The sequence below is a fragment of the Paramisgurnus dabryanus genome, chromosome 20 (genome assembly GCF_030506205.2).
Source record: "Paramisgurnus dabryanus chromosome 20, PD_genome_1.1, whole genome shotgun sequence".
Lineage (NCBI taxonomy): Eukaryota > Metazoa > Chordata > Actinopteri > Cypriniformes > Cobitidae > Paramisgurnus > Paramisgurnus dabryanus.
In genome coordinates, this window is record NC_133356.1 from 4,483,127 (window position 1) to 4,503,294 (window position 20,168).

General features: G+C 34.9%; 2 protein-coding genes across 12 annotated transcripts in view; one reads left to right on the forward strand and one right to left on the reverse strand.

Moving 5' to 3' along the window:
* Positions 1 to 2,290: 2,290 nt before the first annotated feature.
* mlh1 (mutL homolog 1, colon cancer, nonpolyposis type 2 (E. coli)) lies at positions 2,291 to 13,262 on the forward strand. Its single transcript, XM_065296089.2, has 19 exons — positions 2,291 to 2,417; positions 3,964 to 4,054; positions 4,140 to 4,238; positions 4,367 to 4,440; positions 4,592 to 4,664; positions 4,750 to 4,841; positions 4,924 to 4,966; positions 5,076 to 5,164; positions 5,596 to 5,708; positions 6,514 to 6,607; positions 7,204 to 7,357; positions 7,433 to 7,755; positions 8,176 to 8,300; positions 9,840 to 9,948; positions 10,882 to 10,945; positions 11,126 to 11,290; positions 11,405 to 11,497; positions 11,577 to 11,687; positions 12,554 to 13,262. Exons 1-19 carry the CDS (start codon positions 2,311 to 2,313, stop codon positions 12,704 to 12,706), a joined length of 2,172 nt encoding a protein of 723 aa, XP_065152161.1. The 5' UTR covers positions 2,291 to 2,310; the 3' UTR covers positions 12,707 to 13,262.
* A 944-nt stretch (positions 13,263 to 14,206) lies between these two features.
* The window catches only part of lrrfip2 (leucine rich repeat (in FLII) interacting protein 2), a 43,452-nt gene continuing 37,490 nt past the window's right edge, over positions 14,207 to 20,168 (reverse strand). For all 11 annotated transcript variants that reach the window (XM_065296093.2, XM_065296091.2, XM_065296094.2 and 8 more), the window contains 4 exons: positions 19,504 to 19,624; positions 17,928 to 18,007; positions 17,687 to 17,791; positions 14,207 to 15,111 (listed from right to left, as the gene is read on the reverse strand). In XM_065296093.2, the coding sequence (XP_065152165.1) occupies positions 15,001 to 15,111; positions 17,687 to 17,791; positions 17,928 to 18,007; positions 19,504 to 19,624 (417 nt within the window). In that variant the 3' untranslated portion in view covers positions 14,207 to 15,000. The remainder of the gene's footprint in view (positions 15,112 to 17,686; positions 17,792 to 17,927; positions 18,008 to 19,503; positions 19,625 to 20,168) is intronic.

Sequence of the window (20,168 nt, forward strand, 5' to 3'; positions counted from 1 at the left end):
AGCACAAATATCTAAAAAAGTCAAGATGCATTTTCTTGATGAGCAAAATAACCTAAGAAAATAAAAATATCAAATTTAAGTGAATTTGTTGATTAAACAAGCAAAAAAAAAAAAAAAAAAAAAAAAATATGCCAATGGGGTAGCAAACAATTTTGAACTTTTTTCTTATATACTTAATTCAAGAAAAAATTGCTTAGAACTGCATGACAATTAAAATTAAAAGCAACAAAAAAACAAAAAATTACTTTCTTAGTTAGTATTTTTGTCTTGTTTTAAGTACAAATATCTAAAAAAGTCAAGATGAATTTTCTTGATGAGCAAAAATAACCTAAGAAAATAAAAATATCAAATGTAAGTGAATTTGTGGATTAAACAAGCAAAAAAAAAATTTAAAAAAAAATGCCAATGTGATAGCAAAAAATCTTGATCTTTTTTCTTAAACACTTAATTCAAGAAAAAATTTGCTTACCCCATTGGCAGATTTTTTGCTTGTTTTATCCACAAATTCACTTAAATTTGATAAATTTTGTCTAAAAACTATGCTTATTTTCTTAGGTAATTTTGCTCATCATCTTGATTTAAGAATTTATAGATATTTCTACTCAAAACAAGACAAAAATAATAAGTAAGAAAGTCATTTTTTTGCAGTGTAGGGTGCAAGAAGACTAAAGACCTCAGAACAGAAAATGTGATTACAAAAGCACTTAAACATTGAGCTTACTAACATGCTTAGTGTTGAAAGACCCCAAGTCATGTGGCGTGGCACTGATAAAGTGCAAATCATAGTGTAGCCAAAGGCATAAAACTGTTACATAATTGTATTAATTAACATCCTGTTTGATGTTGTAAAGTTAAGCTCATAATTTCTTTAAACATAAAAAGATAAAGACCATAATGTTTGTATTTTAGTCTGTTTCTCAAATGACTCAGTGTTTGTCAGCTTTTTTTGAAGCAAGACACAGCATGTTTTCCTAAGGCGAATTATTCCTCTTCAGAGGGAAAATCGTCTTTGAACTTGATCATCTTGTTGCTTAAAAACAGAATGTCCTGTTTGAACCTGGCTGCACGTGAACTTCAGTTTCAATGCCATCTAGTGATGGGAGAAACGAAGCACGCTAGCGACACCTGCTGGTCAAAATAGTGTAAAACAACTAGATTTATGCCCAAACATGTACAAGTCGGTTAATTTGGAGTCTCAAAAAGTGATAAACTTCTCGTCGAGGTTGTTTCACAGGTGGAAAGTTTATTACTGTTTACATTTCAAATAAAGCCTTGGGATTGTCCGCTTAACCATAGATATGTATATAAAGGCTAGATGGCTCAAGGCGGAGTCAGCTGTGTCGTCACTTGGCGGCCATCTTAGGTCAGTGCTGCCAAAGTGCTGCTCCCTGCTGCTGTGGACGGAAGGTGAGTGACATACGCCAACTAAAATGCTCGTAACTTGCTGAATTCTTGACGGATTTACAAACGGTTTGGTTTTTTACAAACGTTATTAACGTGGCTATAATTATGGATGCTTTAACATGTTTCATGAATTTTTTATTTATTTTTAGTATACGTATTCAGTGTCATAGGTACATCTTTGACGTTTATAACAAACCAATCCGTTTGAAAATCGGTAAAAAATTAAGCAAGTAATGGTCATTTAAAAGTACCTGCATCATTAAAACTCAATGCTACGAGTGAGCGAGCGCCCTGTCCTAAGATGGCCGCCAAAATGCGGACGTTCCACTCAATTGGCCATCAGCGCGGACGAGCCATCTAGCCTTTATATACATATCTATGCGCTTAACCACTTCAAATGACAGCAGCACGCGTTTCTCTACAGCGGCACGAGCTGCACATCAACCGTTCAAATTTACATAATATGTTTGTTTGCTGTGTATTTGACAGATTTTATTATATTTGTAACTTTAAAATTTGTAACATTTAAAAACTACAATAAATAAATACATTATAAATAATGATAAAAATGGCAAAGATGTTGCACGCAATATCAATTCAAGGACTTTTTATTGAAAATAAATATAAATTGTATTGTATTTTTATCCTTAGATATTTTTATTGTATTTTTGTATATCGTTTATTTTTTACATTATTACTAAATTGCGTTGATTTACAGGCTTGTCAATGTCACTTCAGGTTTGACGTCGACGGATGTAGTTCTTCATCTAACCAATCACAGCGCTCGGAAGGAGGGGCTTCTCATTGGCGCCTGGAGTTCATGCTACATGTGGAGGACGATAAACAAACATTGACGTGAATGCGTTTGTGTTATTTGTGTGATTTGTGAATGAGTTAGTGTTTAAGATGGCTGGAGTGATCCGCAGACTCGATGAGACTGTAGTGAACCGCATCGCAGCGGGAGAAATCATCCAGCGGCCTGCCAACGCCATCAAAGAAATGATGGAGAACTGGTGAATACTTTAGCACTGATACATAACTTAATCACTGCTGACGTAATATTTATTGATCAGCAATGTATACTTTATATTTACAGATATAAATAAACGTTAAATCAACACTGTAATTAATTACATGTGTCACGTTCATCAATGTTTTGATTACTGCCCACATAAAAATACTTTAATATAGTAGTATTTACTGTATAGTGTTTTAAACCTTACTACAATAAAATACTAAAGTATACAACAGTATTTCTCACAGTTTAGTAGTTTACTGTACTTAATATTACCGAATACAACAATATAACAACTATAATAACAACAGTGTATAACAACTAGAATATTCTAGATACTACAGACTAGGCATGGGCCGATTACCGGCTTCAAGGTATACCGAGGTTTTAAACAGTCAAGGTTTCAAAACCACTGAAATATTCTGTGATACCGTCTCCAAGGTATGAGCTGTGTTTATACAAAATTCATTAAATCATTAAGTCATGTGATTGATTTGATGTTAACATTTAATATACATTACAAAAATATTATATATTTTTTGAAAGCATATTATAATTTAAAGGCTTTATTTTTACCTGGCATTTAAAAAATAACACATTTTTGTGTTGCAATGGCAAAACCGTAACACCGTGAAACCGTGGTATTTTTGCTAAAGGTTATCATACCGCCAGAATCTTATACCGGCCCATGCCTACTACAGACAGTGTTTTTGTTATAGCAAATATATTTATGAATAATAATAAATATACTACTACAGTATTATTAATATATATATATATACATATATACATATATATACATATATATATATATACATATATATATATATATACATATATATATATACATATATATATACATATATACATATATATATACATATATACATATATATATACATATATATATACATATATACATATATATATACATATATACATATATACATATATATATATATATATATACATACATATATATATATATATATATACATATATATATACATACATATATATATACATACATACATACATACATACATACATACATACATACATACATACATACATACATACATACATATATATATATATATATATATATATATATATATATATATATATATACATATATATATATATACATATACATACATATATATATATATATATACATATATATATATATACATACATATATATATATATATATATATATATATATACATACATACATATATATATATATATATATATATATATATATATATATATATATATATATATATATATATATATATATATATATATATATATATAGTATACACGCACACCGTTTATCAATTTACTGTAGTTATTATTACAGAATACAGAATTATGGAAAAAAAACAACATTGGATTTTTTTGTCATGATCCAGTAAAAGTTGTCATCACTTTTTACACATGCATGCATGTATGTAAGACACACAAATGGCAGCTGTTTCCTAAAATGATCTTAATAGTTCAATAAATTTGTGCAATTTTGTGTTTTTATTTTTCAGTTTGGATGCAAAAGCCACAAATATTCAGATCACAGTTAAAGAGGGCGGGCTCAAGCTCATTGTCATCCAGGACAACGGCTCCGGCATCAGGGTACCGCCATCACTTAATGCTGATATGGAGGGTTTCTAAATGTCACGTTCCTTGTAGGAAGCTCACTGCGTTTTTGTTTTCACAGAAAGAAGATTTAGAAATAGTTTGTGAACGTTTTACAACCAGCAAGCTTCAAACTTTTGAGGATCTGACGTCAATCGCGACATATGGATTCAGAGGGGAGGTACGTGCCATCTATATGTAAATTATATAATTTATTTATATTTACACCCAAGCAGAAGATATATATATTTTTTTAAACAAATCAGCTAATTTAGTTGATCTCCTGATCAATTTCTTGCCACTTTTCAGGCTCTTGCCAGCATCAGTCATGTAGCCCATGTCACAATAACCACAAAAACTGCTGATGCAAAATGTGCCTACAGGTAATTTATTCACGTTTTATTTTTTTGGTCAGATAGACTTGAATAATAAATATAAAACCATAAACAATTAATGTATTTATTACCAGTTAATTTCATAAAAAAAGATTTTACAGTGATTAAAATTAAAAAACTTATTTGGTTTTATGTACAGGGCCAATTACTGTGATGGGAAACTAAAGTCTTCACCTAAACCCTGCGCTGGAAATCAGGGGACGTTGGTTTCTGTATGTTTGACTTTACTGCTTCTTCATCTGTGAACTCCGTAATCTTAAGGTTTCACATAAGAGTCTTTTTTTATTTTGTTTTTAGGTAGAGGATCTGTTTTATAACGTGTCAACTCGACGGAAAGCTCTGAAGAGCCCCAGTGAGGAATATTCCAGAATCGTTGAGGTTGTGAGCAGGTTTGTTTATGACACATTACAGAAGAAAAAATGCTTTTATAGTCATAAATTACAGCATACGATTGTATTTTATATCATACAGATACGCCATTCACAACTCTGGGAAAAGTTTTGCGGTCAAGAAGGTGAAAAGCTCAACAGATCTTCACATTCAGCAATCAGCATGCATATTTTAAATAAATTGTATTTTGTAATAAGTTGTGTGTTAATGATTATTAATATCCATTTTGATAGCAAGGTGAAATGGTTTCAGATGTGAAGACCCTTCCAAACGCCTCTGTGTTGGACAATATTCGCACAGTATTCGGTGCGGCTGTGAGCAGGTACTTGATAAGTTGATGACACTTTGAAAATGGTGCATTTGATGTGATTTTGAAAGGGGGGCTTATGTGGACCGTGCCATTATGTGTCTTATTCTGATCTGCCAAATCTCAGCTCTACATCATATGTTTGAGCTTTTCTAACTAAAAAAAAAAAAAAAAAACACAAACTGAATGTTACGTTCACACTGCAAAATATTTTGTGACCCATATCTGATTTTTTTATGACAGTCTTTTTTATGACTTTTACGAGCAGCATCATGTTTGACGTCACGTCGTCTTCTGCGCATGTGGGTCACTTTAGGGCCGTATACGTTTCTCACGAGACTGATGGCAGTCGCATTTAAATGTTAATGTGAACCACAGACCAAAAAAAAAAAGAGCATTAAGACCTGCAGTGTGAACTGAGCCTTAAATGTGTTTTTTTATTTCAGAGAGCTGATTGAAGTTGAGTGCGAGGATCAAAAGCTTGCTTTTAAACTGAAGGGCTACATCTCCAATGCCAACTACTCTGTCAAGAAATGCATCCTCATCCTTTTCATCAATCGTATGTCTTTTGCATTTATTTCTCTCGCGGTAGTTTTAAAATGCATTTAAACGTCGTCTTGACCTTCATTCATCCATGCATTTGAAACATCAGTGCCAATTTAAGTAGAAATGCGCAGCACAAGACTATATGAACAAAACCATACACTATTAAAAGTGAAAGTTGGATTAACTTAAAAAATACTTACTGTCCACCAGAGTAAGTATGTGAAGTTTTATCTCAAAATAACATATAGATCATTTATTATAAGATGTTAAAATTGCCACTTTGTAGGTGTGCTGTTTTGGGTTTGTCCTTTAAAATACAATGAGCTGATCTCTGCACTAAATAGCAGTGTCGTGGTTGGATAGTGCAGATTAAGGGGTGGTTTTATCCCCTTCTGACATCACAAGGGGAGCAAAATTTAATTGACCTATTTTTTCACATGCTTGCAGAGTAAAACTAAGTTACTGGGTTGATCTTTTTCACATTTTCTAGGTTGATAAAGGCACTGGGGACCCAATTATAGCACTTAAACATGGAAAAAGTCAGATTTTCATAATATGTTCACTTTGAATATTTTTGGTGTTTCCAATTGAACTAATTCTAAAAAAACATCTCACCTAAAATGTTTTACTTAAAGTTCAAAGAATTAAGTTGACAAGACATACTTTTTTTAAAATGTTACCAATTGAAATAATTATTTTAAGTAGATCCAGCTTTCACTTTTTACAGTATATATCAGGGTGTGTTCAATGTAATAAATCACTGTTGCTTGGCTTGTATAATACTTTGTGTGTAAACTTAACAGTTTGCTGTTTTCTAGATCGTCTGGTGGAGTCGAGTGCCTTAAAGAAAGCTATTGAAACTGTCTACAGTGCCTATCTTCCCAAAAACACTCATCCCTTTCTTTATCTTAGGTAAATGTAATATGATCATATGAAAATATTCAGTTATGAGGTTGTATTGTTAAAGGCGGGGTGCATGATTTTTGAAAAACACTGGAAAAGCGAGTCGGGCTGAGTTCCAAAGACACACGCCAATCAGCAGTTAGGGGCGTGTCTACTAACCGAAATCGTTGCTTGGGTTGTGTATGTGTGGGGCGGGTTTATCAAAAGAAGGTCCAGATTCTATTAGGGTAGGGGCGTGTTTGTTTAGGTGATTTCAAATGTTAACATTGGCTTTCAGAGATCATGCACCCCGCCTTTAACATTAGTTAATGCATTAGCTAACATGAACAAACAATTCTTCTTCAGCATTTAATAATGCATTTTTAAATCAAAAGTTGTAACTGTTAACATTAGTTAATGCACAATTAACTAACATGAACAATTGTATTATCTAACATTGATACAGTTTATCAGCATTTATTAACCTATGGCTTATTGTTTACTAGTTTATTTTAGCTCATGCATTTACTAATGTTAACAAATACAACCTTATTGTAAAGTGTTACCTAAAAGGATAAAGGATTGAACATAAAAGATACTGAATTATAAATTTCCCTGTTTTAAAGTTTAGAGATCGCACCTCAGAACATTGACGTGAATGTTCACCCCACCAAACACGAGGTTCACTTCTTACACGAGGACTGCATCATTGAGAGCGTTCAAAAACACATCGAGAGTAAACTCCTCGGCTCCAATTCCTCACGCACGTACTTCACGCAGGTAAATCTTTTAATTTAATGTTTCACACGTATCTTCTTAAATTTCGACTACTTCACTGACTTGTTTTATCGGCAGACTCTGCTTCCCGGACTTTCTGCGTCCACCAGCGTGGCGAAAGCGACGAGTTCTTCAGCAGATTCCCAGGAGCGCGTTTACGCCCATCAGATGGTCCGCACGGACAGCAAGGCCCAGAAGCTGGATGCTTTTCTTCAGCCGTCAGTCTCTTCCACTGCTGCTCAGAGCAGATTAGAGAAAACATCCAGCCCTCCGACCGCTACTGAAGACGTTAAAGAGCCGGATGATTCAGAACTGCTGGACGCCGTCGAGGTTCTGGAGCCGTCCGTCAATGATGATCCTCAGACAGTCGGTCAAAGTCCTGCTGAAGATGCGCCACCCAGGTGAAATAAAGAGAAAACAGGCTCATACTTTTTAGCTTCAGTATTTATTGGATCTGGTTTTATAAAAAAGAAACATTTAAGTTGTTACACAAGAACACCTATGTGGTTTTGTTTTGTGAAGCAAGCAATTGTTGCATTGCTCCCCCTGGTGGTGAACAGAAAATTGGACCAGTGGCGTTTATTTGATCTTAGCTGATTCTTTTCAATACCAAACATTGGCTATATTGACAAATGACTGCTTGCATTTATGTTTGAAGTTGCTATAATAATATAAAATAATAATATATAAACTATAATAAGCACTATACTATATGTAGCCCTTTTGAAATCTTCCTCTGGCTTCCTCTTCAACCCCTCTTTTTTTCATGTAGTCTCTTTAGAAGTACAGAGGATAAACCTGTTGTCTGTCTGATGTTTCAGGAAAAGGCCGCATGTTGACAAGAAGAAGGAGGATTTGACGGCAGCCGCTCTTCCCAGGAGACGCATCATCAACCTGACCAGTGTGAAGGAGCTTCGAGAAGATATAGAGCAGCAAACTCACAAAGGTCAAAATCAACTTAAAGGGCATCTGTTACAAAATGTAATATAAGTCTCAGGTGTGCCTAGAATGTGTCTTTAAAATCAGATCATTTATTATTATAGCATGTCCAAAATGCCCCTATTTGGGTGGGAGAAAAAAAAGCGCTGCTTTATTGTGTGTACCTTTAACTGCAAATGAGCTACAGCTCCTCACGAACAGACAGTGAGCGCTTTCAGCTAAAAATAGATCTGATTCCTGTGAATACAGTCTGAGTATCTTTATCCACATTAGCGCTACAGCATGCTAACAAACACATTTAGAAATGCTTGTGGGTAAAATTAACCTGTCAGTGAGTGGTCGTGGGCAGAGCTTAATCAGTGTGACATCACATTAACAAGAGAATCAAAGCAGCATGTCTTATGCTACGTACACACCAAACGTGAAGCATCGCGTTCCTCGCTCTAAATTACTCATTTAACTTTGTGTCATGCGTATTTTTCCCTCTAGTTGAATATTTGAATTCACACAAAGACTCGTTTGAGGCGAACAGCGTGTTTTTGTGGCAATCACGGCACCCAATTTGGGTCTTTCGCATCGCCCTGCGCAAGTTTGCGTCTTTGCATCGACTTTGTATGTAATCTACTCGTGCAAATTGTTGAATTTGCATTTGGTGTGTACGCCCTAGTGATGGGGACGAGACCGCCTATGCCGAGTCCGAGTCAAGAAGGGTCAAGACCGAGTCCGTTGGTTTTCAAATAGAGTCGAGTCCGAGTCAAGACTGAGTCTTTGAGGAAGCAAGTCCGAGTCGAGACCAAGACCATAAAAAAGTTTTCATATTCATAATTTCATATCACCCCAGTTAATAATCAACAGTTAGGCCTATTGATTAAGCTAGATTGGGAATTGTTTAGAGGAGCAGTCTTAATATGGACTATTCTTTTACTATCATTTAAAAAATCTCTACCACATGCCTCATCTTCTGACTATTTTTCTAGAGATAAATAAACGGCACTGATGGCACTATCTTTGCATTGCACCATGGGATGTCATTTTCAAATAATGCCCATCAATATTGCATTTTATTATTAGTGTTATGTGTTGTGTGGTTTTTTATATGAACATAAAAAATGTGCTGGTCTTGAGGACTCGGTCTGAAATTACGAGTCCTTTTCCCTCTTTTGAGACCGGACTCGAGTACTACATCACTAGTACGCCCCATAATGTTACTGCTTTGGTTTAATGAGGATCAAGTAAGGAGGAGAGGGTGGATTTTTTACATTGTAGGGTTGTTGTGTTCACACACTGCCAACAAACATGTATGTCCAAACACTTTGTAAAAGTGGATTTTGCATAATATGTCTCTACAGTATGTGATTAATTCTACTTATTTACATAAAAAATCTCTAGTTTAAAGGCTCTTTGAAGAAGGGCAAGTTTTTTAAATATGTCCCATTTCTTGTCTCAGTATGAAATCTGTCAACAGCGGAGAGAACGTGTCATTCTTTTTATACGTTTTGTGTATAGTTGAGTGTTCATGGGATTTGTTTTGTGTTTTTCTCCACAGGTTTACAGGAGCTTCTGCAGAATCATTCATTTGTGGGCTCTGTAAATCCTCAATGGACTTTAGTGCAGCATCAGACAAAACTTTACCTACTGAACACCACCAAAATCAGGTTAAGATTTTTTTTGTTAACTTCGAAATATTGAAACCTCAACTGGCACTGTCCCGTATGCAGGACACCTGAGTTTACTTCAATATTTTGCATGTAAATGTTAATCTATCACGACAAACTAAATAATGTTGGAAAGTTTTAAGAATGTAGTTTTCATATTTCCAAACATTTTAGCAGTAATAATAATGATAATGCAGCGACAGTAATTTATTAATTTGTGACAAGAGTATGCATTAAACAGTTGACACCTAGTGGCCATTGTTGGTAAAACCACTAAAAGTGTAACACAAACCTCATTTTTTGTGATATTTTAAGTATAACATATATACTTTATTGCTTTATTATTATTATTTTAAACAATAAATGTAAACTGCTATTACAAATTTTTATTTAATATTTTCACCTTCCAGACACTTCCTTGAAATTTTTTTGGTTTTAGTAATATTTAACTCTTTCCCCGCATTGACGAGTTATCTCGTCAATTAAGAGAAAACATTTGCATAAAAAAAGTGTTTCTGAAGAATTTTTGTCAATCTGCAATGCCGCGAGTACTTACCCAAATTATGAAAAAACTGAAGCCAAAACGTTATTTACTAATTTAAAACTGTGTGTATGTTTTGATAATCGTTCTGAATCTGATCTCTAAAATTTCTGTACAAAAATGCAATTATTTCAACTTTTTGCTGAATTTTTTTTATTTTTAAAGAAAAATACCCATATTTAAAAATGTATAAGCAGAGAAAAAATATAGATAGGATGAAACTTTTTCCTGTTTGTTTGTTTATTGTTTGTTTGTTTTTTCATATATTTGTATGTTTATATATTTTTAGAAGAAAATGTATTGGAAGGCATTTTGTGAAAACTGGCGGGGAAGTTAATAAAGCTGTAATATTGACTTATTAATATTTTTTGTTCTGTGTTCTACAATTTCAGTCAGGAGCTGTTTTACCAAATTTTGATCTACGATTTCGGTAACTTTGGGGTCCTTCGATTGTCGGTATGTTGCTGTATGTTATTTTGTTTTTATATAGCATTAACAAATCAACATTTGCATATACAACAAATCATTGCATATACTTTTTCACTTGAACAAACAAAATGTTTAAAGTTTATTGAAATGGCATGTTTACTATTATTTATACATGAATGCATTAAACTTAATTTTGTGGTATGTCAGAATCCAGCTCCGCTTTATGATCTGGCCATGTTGGCTCTGGACTCGGAGGAGAGCGGATGGACGGAGGAAGACGGTCCGAAAGAAGGACTGGCTCAGTATATCGTAGATTTCCTCAAGCAGAAATCAGAAATGATGGAGGAATATTTTTCCCTGGAAATAGACGATGTGAGTGATAAGTCCTACACATATTAAATGTAACAACAGCATTATGCTAAACATCTATTGGTGTTTTATAATTGTTTATTAATAACAGTTTGGCATTTGATTGTTTTATTATAGGAAGGAAAACTGGTTGGTCTTCCAATGTTGCTTGATCATTATATTCCTGCAATGGAGGGACTTCCTATGTTTATTCTGCGTTTAGCCACTGAGGTCTGTATTTCACACACAATGGGCGTTCATTTAGAAAAATAAAATCCAAGATGACTGAAGTTTGTGATGTATGACGCAGGTGAACTGGGATCGTGAGAAGGAGTGTTTCCGTGACTTTGCTGTTGAGTGTAGTCACTTTTACTCCATCAGGAAACATTACACACTGGAGTCAGATGCAGAAGAACCTCAGGTAGATTTAACAATACTCAAAAAAATAAATAAAAAAAGAGTCATCAGTTAAGGGATATTTCTGCTGTGTTTAGATTCATAATGCAATGGGGGTTTGCAAAAAAACATTTGTATTCTGCAAGACAGGTCACATCACTTTAGGTTCAGGTCTTTTCCATACATCAATGGAAAGCTTATTTATAAATCTTAATTAAATTAACTTATGACTGGTTTTGTGACCTATGGTCACAAATGAAGACGTTAAAGCATAACAGATGTAAATTGCAATGTCTGGATACTAAAATAGAATAAAATGCCACAAATAAAATAGGGCTGCGATTAATCGCAAACAAAATAAAAGTTTGTGCTTGCATAATATGTGTGTGTGTGTGTACTGTGTGTAATTTTTATATATTTTTTTTTATTTATAATATAAAAATAAGAAATATGTAAATATATTCTTGACTGTTTGTGTATTTATATATACAGAATAATTACACATATTATGCAAACACAAACTTTTATGTTGTATGTGATTAATCGTTTGACAGCCTTAAAGTAAAAACTACTAGCAAGGTTAGCTGAATAACATAAAAGTGCATAAATATTGCTGCAGTTAACACTTTCTTGACCAAGTGGATCCAATGAGATGTTTTCCGAATTGTTCATGTGACATTCGGCAAAAAGCCTACGCTAACTCCCTGTACAGTTTGGTGCCTAGTTATCATACGGTTTACTGTTAATTTCTGTCTTAGTTTGTGTTAAAATCCTTACCAAACGTTGGCAAGATGTTAAAGGTCAATTCTGTTATTAATTCATCACACTGTAAATGAAGTCAATTCATTAAAATGTGTCTGACTGAAACTTAAATGACTTTATTGTTTTTAGGATGCAGAAATGAGCTGGCAGTGGAAGGTGGAGCATGTGCTGTTCAAAGCTTTGCGTTCTCTCTTCAGTCCTCCAAAACACTTCAGTGAAGACGGCAGCGTCCTCCAGATCGCCAGCCTGCCAGATCTCTACAAAGTGTTTGAAAGATGCTGAAGTAATAGTTCAAATGCTGCTCTCCAAAAACACTTGTGGAGATGAAACCAAACAGACGTTCATTACCTTTAAAGGGAATTTGTGTATATTTGTACTATTTGTGTAATATATATGACAAAAAATAAACATTTTCTTATTATTGACAACAGACTAAATGTTTTCAAAACTAGGGAAACCTTTTAAGATACATTGTTACAGTTCCCTTTCGAGGGAACTCGCGCTGCGTCACTACAGTGACACTTTGGGGACGCCTCCAGGGGTAAGTGTGTCTGAATGTGTATATCAGATTCATCCAATGGTGAGGCTTAATGACACAGACAGGGTGACGCGGGAGCCAGGAAGTATATCGCTATCTGAAATATTGCCAAAGACGGCGTTACAGGGACGCAGGAAGTATGGCAAGGGAGACACAGCGTCTCGTTCCCTTCTAAGGGAACAACAGTTACATACGTAACCCGAGACGTTTTCATGTGTCAAACATAACGATGCAAAAAAGCATTTTGGTATGAATCAACATTTGCATACAGAAGGTATAAGCATTTAAAGCGAACAGTTTAGCACACGTGCTTATAGTCTAGAAATTTTATGATATTAGCTACACTACACAGGGAATAATATGGATTTTTTCCAGAAAACTTTCAATGACCTGTATCTATGTATGTATATTTTCAAAAACTTTCCAGGGCCTTGAATTTTTTGCTCCAGATTCACAAACTTTCAAGGACCTGTGGGAACCCTGGTTTTTCCACCGTTTTTGATAGCAGATGATCAGAGCAGATTATATCCTCACTGTTTTTGGCAGATAGTGGGAAAAATGCTTTTATCTGCTAATACCGATTATAGGCCGATAGATCGGTGCATTCCTTGTATGAATCTATTAAAAATGAATGCATTAAAAGGTCAAAAGCATTCTGATGTCCATGCAACACTTCCCTTCAGTCTTTTTTTATAAAATGCTTTATCATAACCAAGGTTCCCACAGATCATGGAATTTCTGGAGAATCACAGAATTTTTAAAATGTCTTTTCCAGACATTTAAAGTCAGGGAATTTATTATTTTTTATTTTTTTAAGTCATGAAATATCAGGGATTTTTTGTTGCTTTAAACTTTAGTTTCCATTTATCAAAATTGAATCTGCTTGTTAACTTGTGACATAAGGAAAACCGCTTCCAAGTCTCTGCCGATTTCAAGGGAAACTACAATTTAAACAGCTGTTTGTTGGAACAGTTTATTCATTTAATGCATTTAAGCAAAATTTTTATGAACTCTGGGTGTACACTACATTATCCAGCCTTATTGCATCCCAGACATAAGTCATAAAAATTTAGGGAAAGTCAGGAAATTTGATGTGGAAACCCTGCATAACAGATTGATCCTCCTGTATATGGTTTACTTTATCCAATTCACTGACAACATTACACACAACATGAAACATAACAATAAATGTACACATACGTTTCCTCTGTATGTCCAAACAAAAATACGGGAAGGCAGAAGTGTTAGGGTTGTAAATTGTGTAGTTTATTTACAGTATACTTTGCAGTTGCTTTAGTCACAATCACTGTGCTCATGAAGACAGTCGTAGTCTCTAGTGTGATTAAAATGCGGCACCAAAACCTGAATACATGGAAGGCATCCGAGACAGATCTGAATCTCACAGTAGAAACGCCGGTCTCGTACTGAGAATGAATCGAATCCTAGCATTTAGTGTAAAAATGATGTAGTCCAATGTGACAAAGCACTTCAATGCTAACAAAATTCAATGTGCCCTGCGAACGAATCACCCATCCATTCATACTGCATTTAAAGAAATATTTTAAATATTTGGAAAAACAAAACAAAAAAAAGCATTTCAGACATGATTGGTTTTATATTTTCCACTGGTGGCTGTACCCTTTATTAAACACAATGTTTTGTACCGGTAGAAATCATTTTTCCTGTATAGTGTTATAATTCATATAACCCTCGTACTCCTGTGAAGGCACATTGCTGTTTAATGCAGTTTACATGGATGTCGAGGGTCCTGTAGTCGTGCGATTTAAAAGCGCTTTTATACTCGTGCAACTTACAAAAGGGGAAAAAGCACCCGGTCCCCTGACAGCAAACATGAAAGTTTTCAAAACAACAAAACCAGAATAAGTACAACGTCCTCGTGTTCAGAACAGACAAAATGGCCATGTCGCCTTAATGTGGTGTGAATCGGTACTTCACCGTGAGAGGTAAAGAAACGTTTTGGTTTTAGTTTTGTTTTCCTACTGTCAGGTGTTAGACAAGTGCTGGGAGAAGAGTCTTTTCACTGCTGCGACAGAAGAGCAGTTCTGTTTGCTTTCATCTTTTCCAGACGCTTTACCAGATGGCTGTTGGTCATTTCCATCTCTTCAATCTTGTCCAGGGCTGTACGGAGCTAGACAAGGGAACAAAAGATCAAGTCAAATTATTTTAATGGACTACTATTACTATTATTCATAGAGAAAGTGATTATGAACTAGAGGTCTTCTCGGGTCAAAGAAATGTACCCGATCCCAAATGACGATCTCCTGCAAATTATTGGAAATGTTTAATGTTTTTCCAGAGAGTTATTGATGAACGAGTGTTTTGGTGGCATGTAAGTAAATTTTTTCATCATATGTTTTTTTCGGTTTCTAAGTTGGGTGTGTAAGATACCAAATCCAATGCTATGACATATTAATCAGTGTCTTGTTGAGTAAAACATAGCATTGTTTTGAAATATGTCCACAGCTCTTAGCAACTTTTTTGGTGGGCTTGAAAATATTTTGACCCAGCGGGGTTAATTGTTACGCTGTGCTACAACTAACCCCTCAGCACTTACGATATAAAAACCGCTAACGTTAGCGTAATTCTTGCCATTGTTTTAAATAGGCTACACATGAACGATTGCCGGCTGCCAACAAAATAAATGTGCATGTCTTATCAAAAATCATGTGTCAAATGTATTTTTGTTCATATCTTTAATATTGATTGAATAAGGTCACGTCAAAGATTGAAATCATAATAAAATGAATGGCTTGAATCAGACTTTGATGCTCATTATCTCAGAATTTGATTTGGAAACTGTAATATGTTTATTACAGACTGAGTCACATACTGTATACATTTTTTTTGTCATAATTGTGCTGTTTTTTTCTCACATATTTAGACATTTGTATCCATTTATAATTGAACTATTGTTAGAAAAGGGCTGGATGAATAAATACAGTGTGGATGCTTGTCTATTATAGACAGATATATTAACAATATCCACTTCAAGACAAGTATATAGACAAAATAATATTGAAATATTTGCCTGCAAACTCAATTTTTATCAAGTGTTACAACTAACCCCCTGCCTGTTACAATTAACCCCACCTATGGGGTAAGTTGTAACATTTGCACTTCTGTCATGTTTGGTGTAATTGTCCAAGAATGGTAAGTAATAGAAACAAACTTCAAATGTTCTCCCCTATGTTCAAAATAGTTTTTTTTAACAAAAAAATCACACAATGTCGCACAGGTGCTTATGGTAACAGAGGAGGGTTTGGAAAAGAACTCGATGTAAACACGCAAGATAGTTTGGGTCTTCTCTGGTCCATTCGGCATAAACAAATTCATTTTAAATGACCCATTTTAAAATATCCGCTAATATTATACCCAACCTGTGTCTGAGGCACATGTGAAACTTTTAAGGGGACATTTCATTTTTAAGATGTCAAATAAATCTTTGGTGTCTCCAGAGTACGTATGTGAAGTTCTAGCTCATAATATACCAAATAGATAATTTATTATAACATGTTAAAATTGACACTTTGTGTCCTTTAAAATGCAAATAAGCTGATCTCTGCACTAAATGGCAGTGCTGTGGTTAGATTAAAGGGATAGTTCGGCCAAAAATGATATTAAACCCATGATTTACTCACCCCAAAGCTGTCCGAGTTGCATATGTCCATTGTTTTTCAGACAAACACATGTTCGGATATTTTAGAAAATGTTTTAGATCTTTCAGTTGATTAAATGTAATGTTACGGGGTCCACGACCTTCAAATCCAAAAAAGTGCGTCCATCCTTCACAAATTAAATCCAAACGGCTCCAGGATGATAAACAAAGGTCTTCTGAGGGTAATCCGCGCGGTGTTGTTGTAGAAATATCCATATTTAAAACTTTATTAACGAAAATAAATACCTTCCGGTAGCGCCGCCATCTTAGTGGCGTCCGCATTCAGGATGAGAGCTTACGCAGCCTACGGAGGCTACTCTGCTGCTGCTCTGTGCCCCCGCCCTCCGAATTTGTCATACGTCACTAAGAAAAGTGCGTACACTACGCTAATACTCTCTCCTGAACACAGAGGAGTCTAAGATGGCGGCGCTACCGGAAGGTAGTTATTTTCGTTAATAAAGTTTTAAACATGGATATTTCTACAACAACACCGCGCGGATTACCCACAGAAGACCTTTGTTTATCATCCTGGAGCCGTTTGGATTTAATTTGTGAAGGATGGACGCACTTTTTTTTGGACTTGAAGCTCATGGACCCCGTAACATTACATTTAATCAAATGAAAGATCTAAAATATTTTCTAAAATATCTGAAAATGTGTTTGTCTGAAAAACGATGGACATATGCAACTCGGACAGCTTGGGGGTGAGTAAATCATGGGTTTAATATCGTTTTTGGCTGAACTATCCCTTTAAGGGGCTGTATTATCCCCTTCTGACATCACAAGGGGAGCCAAATTTCAGTTACCCATTTTTTTACATGTTTGCAGAGAATGGTTTAACAAAACTAAGTTACTGGGTTGATCTTTTACACATTTTCTAGGTTGAAAAAAGCACTTGCGACCCAATTATAGCACTTAAAGTCAGATTTTCATGATATGTTCCCTTTAAGATGCGAACCCGCTCGGGTCGGACCTCTGTTTTTCGGATGTAAGTGGACCGTGAAGACCGCTATTGTGAACAGCTAGTTTATCAGCATTGGATTCGTACCTCCCTTTGAAGTTTTCTCTTCTCTGCTTTTAGTTCATCTTCTACTTTTTCTGCATTATCCGCTGATGCTTTATATCTTGCCACCTGCCCTTCTAGTCTGTTGACCTGCCAAATAGAAACAAAACTTATTTTAATGGTCATAATTAAACAGAGAGACAGAAGTCTCTGTGTGCTTTATTCACAGAAATAAAATGTGTTAAAACGAACGCATAATTTGTATAAACAATTATTTAATACTTACGTTTTGTTCCATTGTTGCCATTTCCTGTTCAGCCTTTGAGAGCTTGAATTTATATTCACTTATCTGTCTGTTAGCATCCCCTATAGGAAACAATGACAGGTGTTTGTGTTAATGTGTGTTATTGTGGTCCTTTGTGGCCAGTTGCATAAACTATTTAGACTAGTTTTTTTCCTCAAAACTAGATATCGACCGATATGGATTTTTCAGTGCCGATGCCGATACCGATTTTTGTTTCATCAGCCTTAGCCGATGCCCGATACAGGCTTTTCTTCAGCCGATATTTGGAGCCGATACTCCTTTTGCTCCCTCAATTTACATCATAAAAATGACACAATGATGTAGAGCCCGACCGATAAAGGATTTTGAAGGCCGATACCGATACAAATGTTTGTTGATTTTAAAATCCAATATTCCGATATATCGGCCAATATTTTTTTTTATTTCAGAAACGTGCAACAAAACATTAACAGATTTCCCTAACATTAGTTATTTGTAGTTATTTATGAGTTTTAACTAAAATAATATGATAATGCATTTTAAAAAGAAACGTGTTCCTTTTATTGTCACAACAGAACAGAGGAACATCAAAATATATTAAAGTTCTGCTTAATAAAATGTATAAAAATACAAACTTAAGATATGAAATGTAAAGGCCTTTAAACAAAAACACAACAACAACCAAATCAAAGTTACCAGACTTGGTTCATAAATATAACTTTGAATAGGACTGGAGACAAATTCTGTTAAGTTCTGATAAATAACAACAACAGCAAAATATAAATTGCTGATCACTTGACTCAGGCAGTGGCTTGATGCCTAAATCTGGACCCCACCAGCAGCTACTGGTTCAGAGCACTCTGTCAAAAACACCAACAGTGAGGAAATCTAATGAAGGCTGTTTCGTCCGGGTTTTTTAAAAATATTAATATATTGGCTATTATGAATGCCGATACCGATAGTTTGGAAAATGCCTAATACCGTCCGATAATATTGGCTTGCCGATATATCGGTCGGGCTCTACAGTGTTAATGCAAAATGTTAAAATAAAAAAAAGTAACATTTATTTAAAAATCGGCAAACACGGCAGCCACGTATCGGCCGATGCCGATACACATAAACCTCGCAAATATCGATCCGATAAATCGGCCGTCCGATATATCGGTCTATCACTAGTCAAAACTGATTTCAAGTCAGTTACATCAAAGTGATTTCATTTCAATCTGTAAAGTAAGACTGACGCTCACATTCACAAAATACTTGCTAAAGACACTAAAGTAACACTAAACATGAGATTAGCGAGTATCTGCAAACAGGAGTGTCTCTTTTATCATAAACCTCTTTGAAGTGTCTGCAGCAGGCTCGTATTTTGACATGACGAGCCACACACATGACGGGCTACATACATGTTGTGATGAGCTTTGCATCATGCGCCCTCAAAAAAGAAGTCACTGGCCGCCACTGGATATACAGTTTGTACAGTATAAAAGTCATAACGTCTATGGAAAGTCCTCATAAAACATGGAAACACAACATGTGTGTGTGTGTGTGTTTGTTTGTGTGTGTGTGTAAGTCATACTTTGCATCTCAATGATATGCAGGTCTGTGCCGTTCTCCATTCGTTCTCCCTCTGTGAAAACGCTGTCGACCTTTGAGTGTTTCTGTCTCTCTTCCTCCAGCTGCATCTTCAGCTTTCTGATCTAATAAAGCAGAGATGTTACCTCAACACATTATTTCTACAGCAGTTTAATAATCAAATGTAAATATTTTTGAAATCGACCATAATAACCTCTTTATCAAAGGTCAAGTTTGTGCTTTTATTAAAGCCAGGCGATTTTCTCCACCAGTGATGTGATATTTGCCGATACATCAAACATTTATTTGATGCAATTTCGATACTTTAATATTATGTGCCTAGTTAAGCAGTTACATTTTTAATAATTCACGAATGCAACCAATGAACGTTTAATTAAACTCTTTAAAAAAGGCACAATCTCTGACCCAATTGGGACATTTACATCAACAAACTAAAAAATAAAGGTACCTCATATCAATATTTTATGTGTGACGTCTATGCATCATATGGTAAGAAATTTAATCGATTCATCGGTCCATATCGATGTACTGTTACACCCCTAGTTGTCAATAAACTAAAAGGGACACACTTAACACTATGCAATTCTCAAGTTCATGTTAATGAACTTTTCCTCGAACTGTTATTCTGATATAATGTGTAGTGATGTG

Excerpts from the sequence above, each read along its gene's own strand:
- mlh1 (XM_065296089.2), top strand. The coding sequence starts at position 2,311 with ATGGCTGGAGTGATCCGCAGACTCGATGAGACTGTAGTGAACCGCATC. Across the intron at positions 4,441-4,591 it reads GATGCAAAATGTGCCTACAG|GGCCAATTACTGTGATGGGA; the intron begins GTAATTTATTCA and ends TTTTATGTACAG. Across the intron at positions 4,967-5,075 it reads AAAGTTTTGCGGTCAAGAAG|CAAGGTGAAATGGTTTCAGA; the intron begins GTGAAAAGCTCA and ends CCATTTTGATAG.